General features: G+C 41.9%; 2 protein-coding genes across 4 annotated transcripts; one reads left to right on the top strand and one right to left on the bottom strand.

Moving 5' to 3' along the window:
- The first annotated feature begins 2,124 nt into the window (after positions 1–2,124).
- Positions 2,125–12,947, top strand: tmem62 (transmembrane protein 62). The gene is made up of 14 exons (XM_055038457.1): positions 2,125–2,328; positions 2,500–2,704; positions 3,228–3,339; positions 3,439–3,576; positions 4,825–4,870; positions 5,292–5,433; positions 6,144–6,268; positions 6,450–6,572; positions 6,659–6,814; positions 7,436–7,595; positions 7,702–7,900; positions 8,030–8,125; positions 8,692–8,810; positions 9,415–12,947. Exons 1-14 carry the CDS (start codon positions 2,291–2,293, stop codon positions 9,733–9,735), a joined length of 1,980 nt encoding a protein of 659 aa, XP_054894432.1. The 5' UTR covers positions 2,125–2,290; the 3' UTR covers positions 9,736–12,947.
- Positions 12,586–15,972, bottom strand: ptgr2 (prostaglandin reductase 2). 3 transcript variants are annotated; one of them, XM_055038459.1, is made up of 9 exons: positions 15,890–15,972; positions 15,674–15,748; positions 15,458–15,576; positions 15,179–15,370; positions 14,804–14,974; positions 14,189–14,398; positions 13,905–14,114; positions 13,784–13,823; positions 12,586–13,701 (listed from the first exon to the last, which is right to left on the bottom strand). In XM_055038459.1, exons 2-9 carry the CDS (start codon positions 15,708–15,710, stop codon positions 13,637–13,639), a joined length of 1,044 nt encoding a protein of 347 aa, XP_054894434.1. In that variant the 5' UTR covers positions 15,711–15,748; positions 15,890–15,972; the 3' UTR covers positions 12,586–13,636. The 3 variants fall into 3 exon arrangements, with proteins under 3 accessions (XP_054894434.1, XP_054894436.1, XP_054894435.1); XM_055038461.1 differs by having other exon boundaries at positions 15,871–15,964; XM_055038460.1 differs by having other exon boundaries at positions 15,674–15,806; positions 15,890–15,954.
- Positions 15,973–16,909: the final 937 nt, after the last annotated feature.

Here is a 16,909-nt window from a genome sequence, read left to right as displayed (position 1 = left end):
GATCCGATCGCCCCTCGCAACAAGCAGCTCGGCCGCGCGCGCGCACGGAGAGACATTTAAAGCGCGCGGTGACGGAACCCTCGACGGCTCCACGCATGCGCAGTGGAGGGTCCACGAAATCAGTTTTGTATTTTTATTTTTATTTTTTGACGATTACTAATAATATGTTGTCATTACAACATCTGACTGTGAACTTTTACTTACAAAAATAAAAAAAATACATCGTCTAAAATCCAGTGCGTCCAATGAGATGATGCAACCAGTTTCATTTGGAAAAAGTGCAATTTTCTAAAAGACCACTAGAGGGAACCCGTGAGCTGAAGACAATATCTGCAACTTCAGGCTTAGAAAATGTTAATCTGTTTGACCCCAAGGGTCAACTGTGTGAAATCCCACGTCATTATTGGAGGGGGAACATAAACAGGAAAATTCATGCAATTTTTTTTTTTTTGGGTCAGTGAAATTCCAATGAAATACAACATAAAACGCAGTTTAAAAAGCTTGTCAACCACATTCAAGCTGCAGGACCAAAAATGACTAGTAATGCACATCAAAAATGTTTTATTCTCAATCAATCAATCAATCAATCAATCAAATTTTATTTGTATAGCACATTTCAGCAAGGCATTTCAAAGTGCTTTACATCATAAACACAAGAACACAAAGTCATGCATCATGGAATAAACAATACATTGTTACATATTACATTTCAAATACAATTCTAAACAGTGTGTTTTTAATTGCGATTTAAAAGAAGTCAGGGTTTCTGCTGTTTTACAGTTTTCTGGAAGTTTGTTCCAAATTTTTGGTGCATAGATGCTGAAAGCTGCTTCTCCTCTCTTGGTTCTGGTTCTGGGGATGCAGAGCAGACCAGAACCAGAAGACCTGAGAGGCCTGGTAGGTTGATACAACAACAGCAGATCTTTGATGTATTGTGGTGCCAAACCGTTCAGTGATTTGTAAACTAACAACAGTATTTTAAAATCTATTCTTTGAGCTACAGGGAGCCAGTGGAGGGACTTATGTGCTCTATCTTCCTGGTTCTAATGAGAACGCGAGCAGCAGCGTTCTGGATCAGCTGCAGCTGTTTGATTGATTTGTTGGACAGGCCTGTGACGACGCTGTCTCAGTAAGCAGCCTGCAGATGAGTTATACTAAAATTCAAATGCTGCTTATTTCCGAGTTTTGTTCAGTCTGATCTAATCTCTGCTACACATTCACAAAAAATTTAAGGTTCTAAATAAAATAGCTTTGGTGTTTACCCCTCTGCTGTGACCAAGACCTAACAACAAAACTTGTTAATAAGTATTTTAGTCTTTATTTATTTTAACACGATTAAAATAAATGTTATTATAAATACGATCCGTAGAAGTGAACATAGTAAGGGAGATTGTATTTTTTCAGTTAAATGTGTCGATTTAGATGCTTACAGGGGACGGGTTCTGTGTGCCACAAGTGTCTTATGTTTTGCTTAAATAATTAAATAAGGGTTAGGTCATAAATAAGGTTAAATAATTACATTTAATTAAGTTTTTTGCATCCCAGAAAAGTTGCCAGAGTGAGCTTCGCTTTAAATAAGGTAGGCCTCATTTGAAAGCATATTGTGTCTTGAAATATAGAGAACTGGAAAAATTGTTTGCTTTTGATTGTTAGCAATGCAGCTTAACTTATTAGATAACGTATAGCATGGTGTGGAGTGCATAATAATAAATTCATTGTACAGATATAATTTGGAAACAGAAGAAATTGTGAGTTTCAATTAACTAACCAAATAGCATCAAAAAACAGGTGACTTGACGCATTTACAGACATTAAAAAAAGAGTTTAAGTGATCGGTTAAATAAATTAATTAATTGATCTGGATTACTGGCCGACTGATTATTAAAATAATAACTTTTATTCCTTACGGTTGTTCCCAATATTTTTCTTTTTAATTTTTTTTATGTTAATCTCCCACAGAACTAAACTCAAGCTTTACTCACAATCCTCATAAAATTGAAATACACCCGCGTCTCAAAACAATTCCTCAAGCCGCAGTAAACTGGTTACACGTTACGTAATTACAGGCAACACATTAATAGGGAGAGGGTCAGAGGTTGAGGCGATACTGAAAATAATATCAGAGTGGGAGCTCCTGTTGTCACACAATCTCTCTTCTCTTGGCGGTGTCGTTTCCCCGCTAACCGGTTCAAGCTGTAGGAAGCTGCTAACAGCTGGATAAACCTCCGATTCACTTCCCGTCTGTCCCCGAAGGCAGCTGAACGGAGCCGTGAATGAACCAGGCACCTCAATGCGTCTCCCGTGGCCGCGATGGCAGCAAAAGAAACGGTCTGAGCCTTAGCTTTAGCCATGTAGCTAGCTGGTGTGTAATATCAATGTTAGAGTGATTCGTGCCCTCAGCTGTTTCCGCCGCCAGTAGCTAGCTTCTTTTTTTTTTTTTTTTAAACCCCTGTCCCGGACAGACGGCGGCAGCTAGCCCCCCTTTTCTCGCCACTACAGGAGGATGCTGAAGCTGTTCGGAGCGCTGGTTGTCCTCGGACTGGCTCTGGCGTTCATCACCTCTTGGGTGTTGGATAGCTACGACACGGCTTGGCACCCTAAACGCAGCATTCGGCACCCGAGTGCCAGTGATGGAGACGGACCCAAAGGAAGCTCTCCACCATTTCCCGGCGACGAGTCGAACAACATTTTCTGGTTTGTACAGGTGGGTTGTCATTTTTTTTTTTTTTTCCATTCTCTGTTTTGTGAAGTCTTAGCCAAAACCCCACAGTGCTTTGGCGTGAACGTGACGCATGGATTTGGCTTTAGGGAGCTAACAACCCGGCTTTGTTGGCTTTTTGAATGATTGACAGAAAGGGGTCACTGACCACCAAGTATTATGCCAGATAAAAACAGGTGATTCAACACCACTGCAGGATGTGTTCAAACCTTGATCTCTTGTGTTTTGCAGCCGACAGCAATGCCTTGCTTAAGTATTCACACCTCTTAAATCTTTTCACATTTTCTCACCTGTGATAATGCAAATGTCAACAGGATTTAGGTCTGAATTTTCACTGGGCCAATTCAACACATACATATTCTGATGATTGTGATTGTAATGTGACAACATTTGGAGGGGAAAAGCAAAAACACCAAGGGGTGGGAATACTTGTTTTTTTTTTAAGGCACTGTGCACTAACGCTATTTTTCTATCTTTATTTTCATCCTGTTTTCTTGTCTGATCCAAGGTGTCGGACATTCACATCAGTCGCTTTCACGACCCAAAACGTATCCCGGATTTCGAGAAGTTCTGCACCCACACCATCGACGTGATCAAACCGGCTCTAGTGCTCGCAACAGGTAAAATCCCAGGAAGCATGCATGTAGGAGAGAATGGGGACGGGTCCTGTTCGCGCAGTCCAAAAAAGATGACCGTTTGTTGTTGTTGTTTTTGCTCAGGGGACCTGACAGATGCCAAAACAGAAAGCAAGGTGGGTTCCCTCCAGCACGAGGTGGAATGGCAGGCCTATCATAACATCCTGAAGAAGTCGCGAGTCATGGAGCGCACCAAGTGGATCGATATCCGAGGAAATCATGGTAGGGAACCACAGAGCTGTTAAATGTTGCCAAAAGCTTGCCGATTTATTGGGACAGCTCCTTATTTTGAAGACTTTCTCTCAGGAGTCAGAAGGGAGTTTTTTTTTTTGTTTTCTTTTTGTTATGACTCAGGACGTCTTCACCGCCTTTCCAGGAAGCAGAAAAATCCCCATCGATCTACTCGTACAATGCCACGCAGGCACTGTCATTTTCAGTTTAATTGCCTCCTGTTGCATCAGGGGTGTCAAACTCATTAATGTCCTATAGAGGGCAGTCTGTTGGAGAATTGATTGATAAAACTGCCCATGAACAAACAGTTAAAATCTAAATAAGTAACTTTCACTGCAATTCATTTACTGAAAATTCTAAATAACAAAATTTGGAACAGCGAGAATAAAGCAATGATTTGATTAGACATGAAATAAATATGAAATGATATTTGGGCACACCACTTGTCTTGACGGTTCCATGTATGTGCTCCTTCCAAAGTCGAGAAATAGCCGTGGTGTGCCGGATTTGGCCTGCTGACCTTGAGTTTGACACCTGTGTGTTAAAGGGTGTCTTAAATTAATGACTCCAAAATTAAGGCTTTAAAATATCTTTTAAGTCATTAAAGTAAATGTAAGTTGCCCTTAAATGCACAAATCACAGAATTTAAGTTATTCTTACATTACTTAATCTTGTATTTTCTATGTAGGTTTTTTCTTGTGGGACTTTTGTTTTAGGCAAATGTTTGAGTCATCTTCACTCCCCGCATACTGTGAGGGAACAAGCTGCTAATACTGCACAGCTAATAGCTAGGCTAGCTATAGCCATACCAAGCTATAGCTAGCTAGCAAGCATTAGCACATAGATAGTATATTGCTACCTGCAGTCCACCACTAAAAAAAAATTAGCGATCTACTTGCTAGCATTAGCAGCTAACTAGATAGATTTTTTTTTTCTTTTTGTCTTGGGTGTGTGTAACTTTATCAATAGCTAGCTGAGTGACGTTTGTCTTCGCCGCTAGCTCGCTTATGTTGCCAACACATACAATGCTACGTTCTTCTTCATAAAAACGCTCATGTGTCAAAAAATAAAAAAAGTTCGTTCTTTTCTGCATTTCTGTCCCAATATAGGTCTTGGATTTTTATTCATGGTGGTCTTAAAAAGTCTTAAATTTGAGTTGGTGAAACCAGCGAAAACTTAATGTTTGCTTATGTGTGTTTGAGATGCTTCACAATCTTTCCCGTTTCACTTTGCTTACAGATGCCTTCAACATTATGTCTTTGGATAGCGTCAACAATTACTACAGGTTAGTAAATAATCAACACGCCGCCGAATCCATGCTCAATGATGAGCTCACGCATTTGCAGTATAAATCCGATCGGCGTGCGTTGTGTCTGCGGTGCTCCTGAAACACAAGTCTCGTCGCACGGCAAGCAGATCAGCGTTCACATAGACCGAAATAGAACCCCAATCGACATGATCAGACTCATTGTGTTGCCTTTTGACAGTTATCATGCTTTATAGTTCCCTGGCATCCTCTCTTAATGTTGATTTGTCTCCTGCCTTCCTAATGATCCTTAATATCCTGATTTGTTATCTGTGAGACAAGGCTAATTTATTTATTTGGAACGCATTAAATTATCTCCGAGGCTCAGGCTCCGAACAGGACCGCCGTGCCGCCCTCCAGCTGCTCACGTCGCCTCTGCCTGTTTTGTCCTCTTTCCTAGAAAATACTCAGCCAACCAGAAAGTAGGCTCTTTTCATTATGTTCACACGACCCCGTTTGGTAACTACTCCTTCGTCTGTGTGGACGCCACCCTGACTCCTGGACCCAAACGGCCGTACAATTTCTTCGGGATCCTCAATCAGGTAAGGTCTGTTTAGAAAAAAAAAAAAAAAAAGTCCCAATTTTTGATTGAAACATTTTTTTTCATGCAAATGACTGCTCTGAGCTTTTTTTTTTTGTCAATACATATAATTTAATTCTTGTGAATTTAGGTCACCCATTAAAAGGGGTAATAGAGGTGTAATTGCATACGTGTTGGTAACCAGATCCTCGTCAACATTACATCATCAAGCGGTGCACCGTATTATTTGAAATGGACTCGGCTTTGTAGAGCAGGAGCTGCTTTGACGATGCTCTCGTCATTGAGAAATTACCTATTTTGAAAGATCCACCTTTTATGTGTTTCAAATTGTTCTTCCTTTCTGTCGGAACTGACCTACATTTTGGAACAAAACCCTAAAGCATGTTTCGTTTTATATTCATGCAACCTTCCTCAGCATATTGGTAATTTAGCTAATTCATGAATAGCTTCTCAAGCTTGGTCAAATATGGAAAACATGAAACAATTTTTTTCGGTGCAATTAGGAGTTTAACAGACAACGTAAAATAAAGAAACAAAAAATGCCAAAAACAATCGGTCAAACGTGTAAAAAATAATCTGCAACAGTTTCTAATGGTTAAAGGTGCAGAAAAAAAACTGCTCTTGCAAGGTCATGTTTCTTTTTTTTTTGTTGTTCTCTTCCTATTTCTTGTCTTTGAAGACATTTCCTGTTTTTCTGGATTCGTCTGTTAGACTCAGATGGACTTGCTGAACAAGTTCAGAGCAGAGAGTTTGAAGAGCAATCAGTCCATGTGGTTTGGACACTACACCACCTCCACCATCGTCTCGCCGTCTCCCGGGGTCAGAGAAACGATGAGGTAGGAAGGTCAAGCCAGCTTAAAAGAACAAAAGACGGGTTACGTCACGCTGTCGTGGTGCATCTATTCATCCACCTGGTTTTCGCCTGCAGCCTGAACGTGCATCACACTGCTATGATATTGTCGTCCAGGCTCGCTCATGTACATTCCCAGTCCTCAGGTCTGGACTTTCTGTGTTCAGATCTGCCGTGGCGTATCTGTGTGGCCACCTGCACACACTCGGCGGCCTGATGCCAGTCCTCCACAGCCGCCATCCGCACGGCACTCTGGAGCTGGAGCTGGGAGACTGGATGGACAACCGCAGGTGTGTGAAGCAACGGAACGAAATGACAACTTTTTAATTGTCGTTTTTTTTTTTCTTGAGAGAAATTCTCTGATGTTCTCCTACAGGTTCAGGGTCCTGGCCTTCGATCATGACCTGCTGAGTTTTTCGGACCTCCAGTTTGAGCGGTGGCCTGCAGTTCTCATCACAAACCCTAAGGACGCGCAGTATCTCCACCCAGGGGTGGAGCCGCTCGGCCGGATACGGGGATCAACGCACATTAGGTGCCTGTATACGCACACACTCACACATATATATATTTTTTATGTGTCTGGAAAAAATTTGAATGTAATTTGACTGTTTTAAAAGTCTGGAGAATAATGCAAAGATGTTTGTTCCTTCAATTTATTATCTTATCCCATTTTCTAAAAGTTCCATCCATCCCTCCTTTTGGTTGTTTATTCCTTTATCTATTTATCTGTCTGTCTAATTTTCTTCTCTTACTAAATATTTTTCAGAATTGTGAAGTTCATCTGGTCTCGATTGACTTTTATATTTGGTGCAGGCTGTACAAAATGCATGAACAAATAAGATATCATAGGACGAGCAAAATTTTCCATTTATGTTAATAGAAGGAATGAGATGAACAGAATTACAGAGGGGAAGGTTGACACAATGTACGCTTTGATTGTTAAACATAGACCAAACTCTGAGTTTCTGGTTTTGTTTGTTTTGTTTTTTCAATGCTGAATAACCTGACTCAGTTTTTCTACGTGTGTCAGCAAAGTTGTAGCTGATGGACAGTTGGGTTTTATCTCTTTTGTTTGGAAGTTTCTTACGGAGTAAAACTCGGATGTTTTAGTGCATATTCATTGAAAAATGAATGTGATTTTGTGACTCTGCAGGATGCTGGCCTTCTCCGAGGCTCCGATCACCGCGGTCCACGTCAGCATCGACGGGGAGCCGCTGGGCACCGGCCGCGCCGTCCGAGGGCCCCTGTATGTCCTGCTGTGGGATCCGTCTCACTACCTCGCTGGGCTGCACACCATTACAGTTAAAGTGGAGGTTGGCGCTAATGCGATTTCTAAAGTATTTTTATTTAGTTTACGAGTCCCGAGAGTGCTTAGGAATCGTGTTTTAACGCTTTCCTTCTTGCTTGCGTTTGCATCAGGACTCGGCGGGCCGGTCGGTGGTGCGGGAGCAGCACTTCACGCTGGAGGACACCCTCAGTCCCAGCTTCGGTTTTGCTCAGTCCTTCATCCTGCTCACGGATCACTACATCCTGGGCCGAGCGCTCTTCATCTTCACGGTGTTTCTGAATGTTGCCGTGCTCGTCGCCTTCAGGTTCCTCCGCGTCTCTTCCAGCAGAGGTCAGCCGTTGCAGACGATCAGTCGCGAAGCCGTGGCTGAAAATGGCTTTCACGTTTAACTTCAGGGATTAGTTTGAAGGATATTGGGAGCTACAAATTAATTATATTTTGTTTTTTTTTACTTTGCAGCATTTTTTTCTCAAATCTGTGTATCTCTCCACCTGATCAGCAAAATGGACCTGTTCTACTACTCTCTGCTGATGTTGAACCTGTGCACAGCTTTAGGTTGGCAACTTGCTGTTCTTCACTCTCACATTGACAGTTTTAGGATTAATTTCTTTTTTTAAAAATCCAAATTGACATCTAAATTATTATTTTTAATAATAGTGACTTATGAAATAGTCACCTTTTCTGATGTACCAAATCTTTTCTAACTGCGAGTCATTATCATCAAAATTAACAAAAATCAATCAAACTTGTCCTTTATTTTTTATCAGATTTCAATTTGCCAAGATGCTCTTGTATATTCACAGAAATTATAAAAAAAAAAAACGCATCAGAAATAATAGGCTGGAATATAGATGAATACTTCTGTAACGACACAAAAACGTAAAAGTTTTTCTAAATTTTTCCATCAGGTTTGTCGTCTCGGTCTCTGGGTAAATTATTCTCAAATAAACTATTTTGTTCTCTTTGTAATAATGACTCGCCTTTTCAGTCTAGAGTTTCACCCAGAAAACTGCAGACCTGATGTTTAACCTAAAATGTTTTAGTGTCATACACTTCTTCTCTCCTGGGTAATGTCTCTGTCACTCTGCAAAAGAATGAACTGTCTGCGTGCCTCCTGCCAGGTCCCTGGTTCATCGGAGAGCTGATCGACGGACACAGCGGCGCCTGCTTCGCCTTCGGCGTGTTCATCGACGGCCATTTCCTGGAAGGAAGTCTCACTTATGTTGTTGGAGTCATTCAAGTAAGACTATTGATTTTTACTGATCGTCTCTGCATTTCTCTACAAGTGTCAGACTCCTCGGGGACATGCTTTTTTTTTTGTTTTTTTTTTAATTTCGTGTGTCTTTTAAAAAGTCCATGCAAATATCTGCAATATTCGTAGCCTGCTGGGATTTTTTTCAGGATTTTTGTCCAGACTGGGGATGTAAACATTAATTAATTAATTGTTGACTGATGCTTTATTCAGCAACCCGAGAGCTTCCCGTTTTGTTATATTGTAGAAATAGGTCTAAGGTTAATAATGTGAAGGAACGCCAATTTCTGTTTATTCAGTGAGTCTTTAATACAGCTGACAGAAAATATTTGAATGTATTTTTTTCTAATTTAGCATATTTTGTAAAAAGTAGTCCTTCATATTATGAAAAGTCCCTCTTGATGAGAGAAAACTCACATTTTCAAGAAAATATCAGCTCATCAGTTAATTAATAGTTGATTGATAAGATCAGTCAACTTTAGATTAACTTATTAATCAATAGCTTGCATCACTATAGTCCAGACTTATTTAGGTTAATAATAAAAAAAAAAGAAAAATAGCATAACAAGTGGCCTCACTTTTTTCCTGGCAGCTGCTGTTCTTCAACATTCCCCTCACCTCTTACCTCTGCTGGAGCTTTCACCACCGTTGCCACGGCAACACCCTGTGGTCCCACCTGGCGCGGCCGGGCCGGCGCGGCCGGACCGCGGCGGTGCACGTCTTCATGCTGCTGCTGCTCACCTGGCAGGCCCACTCCTGCTACTTCCTCCTGCAGACGTACGGCGTCACGGCCTTCTTCCTGTCTCCCGTCCGCACGTGGGCCCTGGCGCTCGGCGTGGTCCTGGTCTACTGGGCCTGGACGGGCCCCGCCCCTCTGTTTCGCGACAGCGGCAAGAGCAACTCTTCCTCTTGACAGTAAATTGCACTGTTGCACACTGAGCCTGACTCACAGATACATTTTGCTGTCTCTCCTCACCCTGAAAGCCCGACTTTCCCTCCTTCCTCCTCGTCCCCCCCGGAGACAGCTGTCTTTTTCCTCTCTCTCTCTCTCTTTCTCTCTGTCTCTCTCTCTCACTCTACAGGCCAACACCGAACTCTCCTGTTTCTAGATAGTATCGTTTATTTAATATGCATGTTCTTGTAAAGCACCGATGAGCACATTTGTGGCCATATTCATAGCAATCTGTACAGCGTTTTAAAGGAAAATGGATCTCAGATGCATAAAGGTCACATGACACACTGCCTTGCAAAAGTATTTATTCGTCTTTTGTCACTTTAAAACCATGATGTTCAACATATTTAATTGGGATTTTATCGGATTTGTGTTGAATCTTGCAGCGTTTATACTTTATCTTTTTAGGGATGCGTTCACAAGTGAGCAGCAGTCACATCTAGAAACTGAAATGTTTCAACTGAGCTATTCCCAGACTGAACGAAAAGCTATTTTTAAGTCTTACTCCAAATTTTCAGGTCTGACTTTAATGCTAGACTTTGACTAGGTCATTTAAGCAAAACCATTTCATTGCAGCTCTGTATGTCTTAAAGCTGCTGACCTGCTGGAAGGTGAATCTTTGCTCTTCTTTCAAGTCTTTTCCAGCCTTTTTGAGGTTTTTTACAATTATTGTGCTTCTTTTAAGGAAGGGAGTATTATCTCATATTAACATTTCCATATTTTATTCAGGATTCCATTTTCTAAATGTTACCTCCTTTCTTCCATTTGTCTGTTATTTCCTTCTCGTTCTCCTTGTGCACTTACTTCTTCCTCTTTTTGTTCTTTTTCCTTCCTTGGCTGCTTCCTGTGGCTCTTCTCTTCGCTGTTTTCCTGCTTCTTGACCGACTTCCTTAAAGCTTGCCAGCTGAATAAATTCATGAGAATTTCTAGGGCTGCACAATATGCGTTTTAACTGTGATACCAATTCTGAATGACACTTTTCTTTTTCTGAATATTGCGACGGCTGTGTCGATCCACAATTTCCACACTTTTCTGTGTAAGCTCTGCAATCTCAGGCAGTGATAATGTGGGGATCGAAAATCGTAGTCAGTCAAAAAAAGAAAAAAATCCTACTTGTGAAATATATCAGTCAAGTGTTCTTAAGGTTTGCTAAATTGCACAGTGACGTCGTGACGATTTGATCGATGGTTCTGCTTTAACGAATGTCTAACCTGGACATTTTGACCTGAATATTTCAAATGGAGCCCTCGATTTTTCTTTCAAAATCACCCCCTTCATCTTTCCTACCTTTCCCGGAGAGAAGCCTCCCCACAGCATGACGCTGCCTTCGCCAGTTCCTTTGTCTTCGCTCTACTTGCTCACTAACAAATCTCTACCGAGATTAAATGACACCCTGTCAGCTCACGTAAAATCCAAATTACATACATCGAGGGTTGTGGTTTTAACCTGACGAAATGTGGAGAAAATTGAAGGGTCTGTATTCGTTTTGCAAGACAGTGTGACTAGTATTATCTATGAGAGAAATATTCCAACTTCTGCTGTGGTTGACGGTGTACTGTATTCTGCTGTGGTTAAAGATGGCTCATTTACTTGAGATTTAGCACTTTTTTTGGATATGTTGCCTTGGCCAAAACGCCACTTCACCACTGCCAAAGGATGATTAGGAAAGATTATTTTTTTCTCCCCCCTCTTTTATTTTCTCCTCCAAGCCCGCGGTTTTGTTGGTGGATGAAGGCTGGAGTTGCCAAACTGCTCCCAAAGTTTACCTTGGAACACAAATCACACAGGAAGTAGAAGTGCAGCACTTTTTAAAAATGTATATATAGACGCCACTGGATACGGCGAGTGATAAAAGCAACCAAGACTTTCATGTTCTTCCTTCAGTCCACACAGAAAATCAAATCGGCATTCGGACTGTGTGAAGTTCCGTTTACAATTTTAGCTGCAAACCAAGTCAGTTTCACTGCAAACAACTGCCAGCGATGTTCACGTTTACGCCAGTTTTCTCCGAAACCCTGAACCCGACTTGAATTTTTGTTTTTGCTCACAGCAAGCAGCCGTTTGTTTCTCAGGAATGTGAACGCTTTAACAACACGCTGGTTCCGGAAGGTTTCTTTTTTTTTTTTTATACTCCAAAACAGTTCAGTGAACAAAAACCCCAACATAAAGCAATCCCGATGCGTTTTGGATTTGAAAAGAAACTTAGATGAATGTGTTAAACGTGATGAGATCAATTACTGTTTTATGCTGTTTTTATTTATTCATTTTGATTGTATATTTTTTTTTTCTTTTTTACTTTGAAGAAATGTGTTTCCTCTTGTAATTAATTGACTCTGAAAACGGGGTATGTGGTATTTCAGCTCTCTCCGGCCCCCAAACCTTGGGTTTGGCTCGGAAAGCTTTCCTCGTGTGTGAAAACCTCTTTTGTCCGTGTTTTCGAGAATGTGTGCGAAAGCACGGAAAATCTATTTGTTGCACTGTCGTTCACACCTCTCTACTTCTAATTGCTGATGTAAAAAACGGCACATAGGAACGCTTAGTTGGTTCGAATCTCCGTGTAGGGGAAAACATTCAAAGTTGCAGCCTTGAACATTAAGACACGTTATTGCCGAAACAGCTGCCAGACACTTACAAAATAACTTAACGGTGCACTTCTTTCCTCTACAGTGACATAAATGTACATTAATCTTCTCTTTATTGATTTACGGGAGCCGTTTTCTCCTACAATCCACTGTACCGTTCCATCATCTGTCCACGGGGTGGCAGTGTTGGACAAATTTGGATCACTTCAAACTCCTAATGCATGATTGCTTCTTTTTTTTTTAAACTCTTCCCCAAAAACAAAAAGTGTCTCGCCACCAACAATAAACATAAACGTGCCCGGTTTGGAATGCACGCCGACCGGACTCGGCGAGGAAACGCTGGCATGGACTCCACCGCCTCAACGCAAAGTTGGGGGGGAAACATACTGTAACCGACTGTGTGCTGGTGTTTGTGCCACCTCCTACCGCAACCCCTCCCCCGTGTTGGAGCACTGATGCTTTGTGAATGAATGGATGGTAATTTTACACCTGCCACATATTTTTCTTGTGACAACTCGATTTAGAACCACGATAACTATATTTTATTATTGGTTTATAGTGTTGTGGAATAAAGAAATGTGCATTACGGTATCGCTTTTTGTGTCCCAACGTTTCTATGCAGTTTCGCAATAAGATAGAGACACGTAATTGATGGATCAAAATCTAGGACCGGTGCCTTTAAAGAATTTAAATTGTAGTTACCTTTTAACGCAGCACAAGGATCACTATTTTGGTTTAATAGTGCCAAAATAGTGCTTTTCACTATTTCTTTTTGCACAGTTTTCTCGAGATCAAGGGATCCAATCGGAGCCAGAAGTGGCTCTTTGAGCCTTCCACAAAATGTCTACTCTAGCTATAACATGTAAATACATATGAATGTTGATTTTTTAGCAGTTTTACATGCAATAATTGTATTGAATTTCCAATATTTTTTCAGCTCTACTTGTGATTAGGTTGGAAAGTTAGCTTAATTTTTTGTTTTTATTGAAATCATGTGATGCATTCTAAACATTTTTCTACTCTGAACTCAACAGTCATAACAGTTGGTGGGTTCTCACCGATTTGACCCACGTTTGCTTGCTGGCTCCAGGTCACTCCAAGGCTCAGAAATTACACTGGATTTTGTTTTGAGAACACAGAAAACACGAGTAAATATATTTTCGCACTGAATTTCTTGTTGCAAACTGTCAAGAATTCAGTAGGTTAGTGTTACAGTCGTGCAGGTGATAAAAGACAACCATGGACCTGCGTTACAAGTTCCATCTCGCTGGAATCTTTTCTCAGTCGGATATTTTTACTATTTGCTTGCCGATGTTTCCGCCTTTCATCATGGAGCAAAAGGCAACTGCAAGGAAAAAAAAAACGAGGGAAAAGAACGTTTAAAGTCCAACTAAAAATCACGACCAAATATGTTTTTACTTGCATACCTCCCATGTTTTCTATACCGCTCACCACCGTTTCCAACACCTGCAAAGAGGAAACAAAATGGCGTCACGTGTCAACTGAGGAGGAGGGAGCACATTCCAATGGAGACATCGTCTTTGGTACCTTGATTTGAGCCGATTTTACTAACTGGCTCAGCTCCAGGAGGGCAGCTTCCGCTTTACTCATGTAGCTGAGCACCATGAATCTCTCCCGGCTGATGTTCCGACTTCGCAGGACTTCTTGCGTCTTGTCGCTCAGAGGGGGAGGATACGGCACATCCTTGTTGTACTGCGAGATCTGCCCGCAGAGGATCACGTGTCCTCCCTCGTTCATCTGCGGGCGAAGAGGCGGAAGGCGCTCGGTGAAGGCCACGAGGCACGCCTGGCGTCAAAAGACGCACGCCTCACCTGCTCTATGACGGCGTCGCTGATGGCGCCTCCTACATTGTCGAAGTAGACGTCGACGCCGGCGCGACAGGCCTCCTTGAGCCGTGCCGCGACGTCGCCGCTGCGATAGTTGATGGCTGCGGAGAAGCCCAGGTCTTCCACCAAAGCTTTGGACTTCTCGTCCGAACCGCAAATCCCAACCACCTTCGCACATCCATCCAGCCGGCCGATCTGGGAGATATACATCAGTACAAAGAATGTGAAAGGCTAATATCTCAATTAGGGCTGCATTTGATGATCGTTTTATTCATAAAATATTTTGACGACTAATCTGATTTCTTTTTTAAATCGACACATTCTGCAGTTTTTTTATTTAACCACTTATACAAAAGCAATACAACATCTTTTGTGTACTTTACAGCGAATTTTTGTCTTGAAAACTTCACTATAAAGCGAAAGTTTATAGTGTGTTCGCTCAGCATATCTGAATTAGTTGACGATTATTTCTGTCGCTGATTAATCATGATTAATCCTTTCAGCCCTATTTTTACTTCCTACTCTGCTGGGTGAACATTGCAAGCAACCAGACGAGTCAAAGCGTTGGTGGACCAGAAATCTAAAGGTTCCTGCGTGTACCTGTCCAGCTAGGGAGCCACAGGCGCCGGCTGCGCCGCTGACCACCATCGTCTGATTGGCCCCTTTGGTCACGTGGCCCTTCTCCCTCACCCCTAACAGCGCCGTGAGTCCCGTCATGCCAACTGCTCCCAAAAAGTAGGAAAGATGGCCATCAACCATCTGTGAATCAACCTGCAAAAGGTATGGGATCCTCCTGAACGGCGTCTTGTGCAAATGATCCATCAAGAGATCCTTAGTTAATCGCTTCTGCAACATGCAGCTCTTTGCAAACACACAATCCAAGATGGAATCCAATCTTCGCAACAAAAACAAATCTTCGCAACAAAAACAAATAACGCCAGCTGAAAACAACAACTAGTGAATAATACGCCATACCTTCTGAAGGCCACCTCCCATCATGACTGCACGGGTCTGCCACGGCCAGTTGAATGAGGTGACGACGTCTCCCTCTGTCAGAGCGCTGCAGCGGCTGCTCTCGACCACGCCCACTCCGCCACCGTCCACGCACTCAGACAGCTTCCACGCAGCCAGGTAATCAGCGCCGGTGTCTTCATTCATTCTGCAGCGCTGAGAAGAAAAACACACACGGAGGTCAGCCTCCGGACGAGTGGCTAAAGGTTATTCATAATGCTTATTTGTGCCTTACTTCGTTACCATGTAAGGGTCGACTGAGAGGTAAAGCGTCCGAACAAGGACTTGTCCATCTTCCAGGTGGGATGTCAAATCGATCTGTTCCAGGCGGAAGTTTTCGGGAGTTGGCTCCCCGTTGTTACCTGCACGTGCAAATGCAAAGCTCCAGTAAAAAAAAAATAATAACAATAATAATGTGCAACATGCTCTTAATAAGAGCGCTGGTTCTGGATAACGTACCTGGTCGAGAGTTAAGAACGACGCGCTGCACTTGCATGTTTGTCGCAGCGTTTCGCTCGAGTGACCTGACCTGACCTGGCAATCAATGAGAAGAGCCAAAGACAGGTCACGGTGTAAGAAAAAGTGTGTGTAGCTGCGCATAAAAAAAAACCACATAAAAAATAAATAAATAACTGCTTGTTGCAGAAATTCCTCACAAGTCTTTGTTGTACTCACAGGGGCGAGTCGATGTTTGTTCGAAGGTTAGCAAAGCGGTGAGGAAACGAGGCGCATTCCGTCACAGGCAGCCGGAGGGGAACGTTTCCTGTTAGGTCGGAAGTATTGTCATTTCCGGGTCGTACGTCAGCGTGGCAGCCATTTTGTGATTGGCATTGTTAAATTCATCAACATTTAAAAAACAAGAATTATGGTTTTCACATCCACTTTTTAAATGTTGACAAAAGAGAAGTTTAGTGGTTTATTCTAATTTCTAGAGCCAAATAAGACCTGTTTATTAAACTATTTTGAAAGCAGATTTCACAGTTATTCTGTCTTTTTCAGATATTGAGGATATTTGTCTTTGCAAAACACACTTGTTGATATAAAATTATTGTGTTTATAATTACTCCTAATTATCTGACTGTAAACTTTATTGTTTCTTTAATGATAAAAATTACGTTTTTAAGCCTGCTTGTTTTATTTTCTAAGGCGATGGTGCCACTCATAAAATGGCGCACGGACCGTGCTACGTTTCCATGGAAAGACGGAGCCAACACAGCATGTATGAACGAAATCCACCCTTCACAGCAATCTCGGTTTAGTACGCCATCAACAGACTATAAATGATGGACCTATAAAGGTCTTGCGATTATATTCTGGTAAACCTGGTGTTTACCCAATTCTGCACGTTTATTTCCTCTGTTCATTGTTCAAGGCGATACTTTTATTTGTGTAAATTCAGTTCACACCACTCACATGGAGTAAGCTCCGCCTGCCGCAAAAGATTGGCGGGTTGACAAATGATGCACACCTACTGCTGGGGAAAGTGTAGTTGAGAACAAAACAAAGATGATTCCCTGCTGCCAGCTTCCGTTTTCGTTAAACTTCTCATTTGTAGCCCTTCCGTCCGAGATTTAATATGAGTGATTTTTTTTTTCCAAAGTAACAACCAATACCACTAAAAATCTATCTTGAAAAATATATAGATCTCTACGAGATGACAAAATTTAACTCACGTTTATGTTAAAGTGCGACATT

The sequence above is a fragment of the Poeciliopsis prolifica genome, unplaced genomic scaffold (assembly GCF_027474105.1).
Source record: "Poeciliopsis prolifica strain line A6 unplaced genomic scaffold, Auburn_PproV2 SCAFFOLD013, whole genome shotgun sequence".
NCBI lineage: Eukaryota > Metazoa > Chordata > Actinopteri > Cyprinodontiformes > Poeciliidae > Poeciliopsis > Poeciliopsis prolifica.
This window is presented reverse-complemented; position numbering and strand designations above follow the sequence as displayed.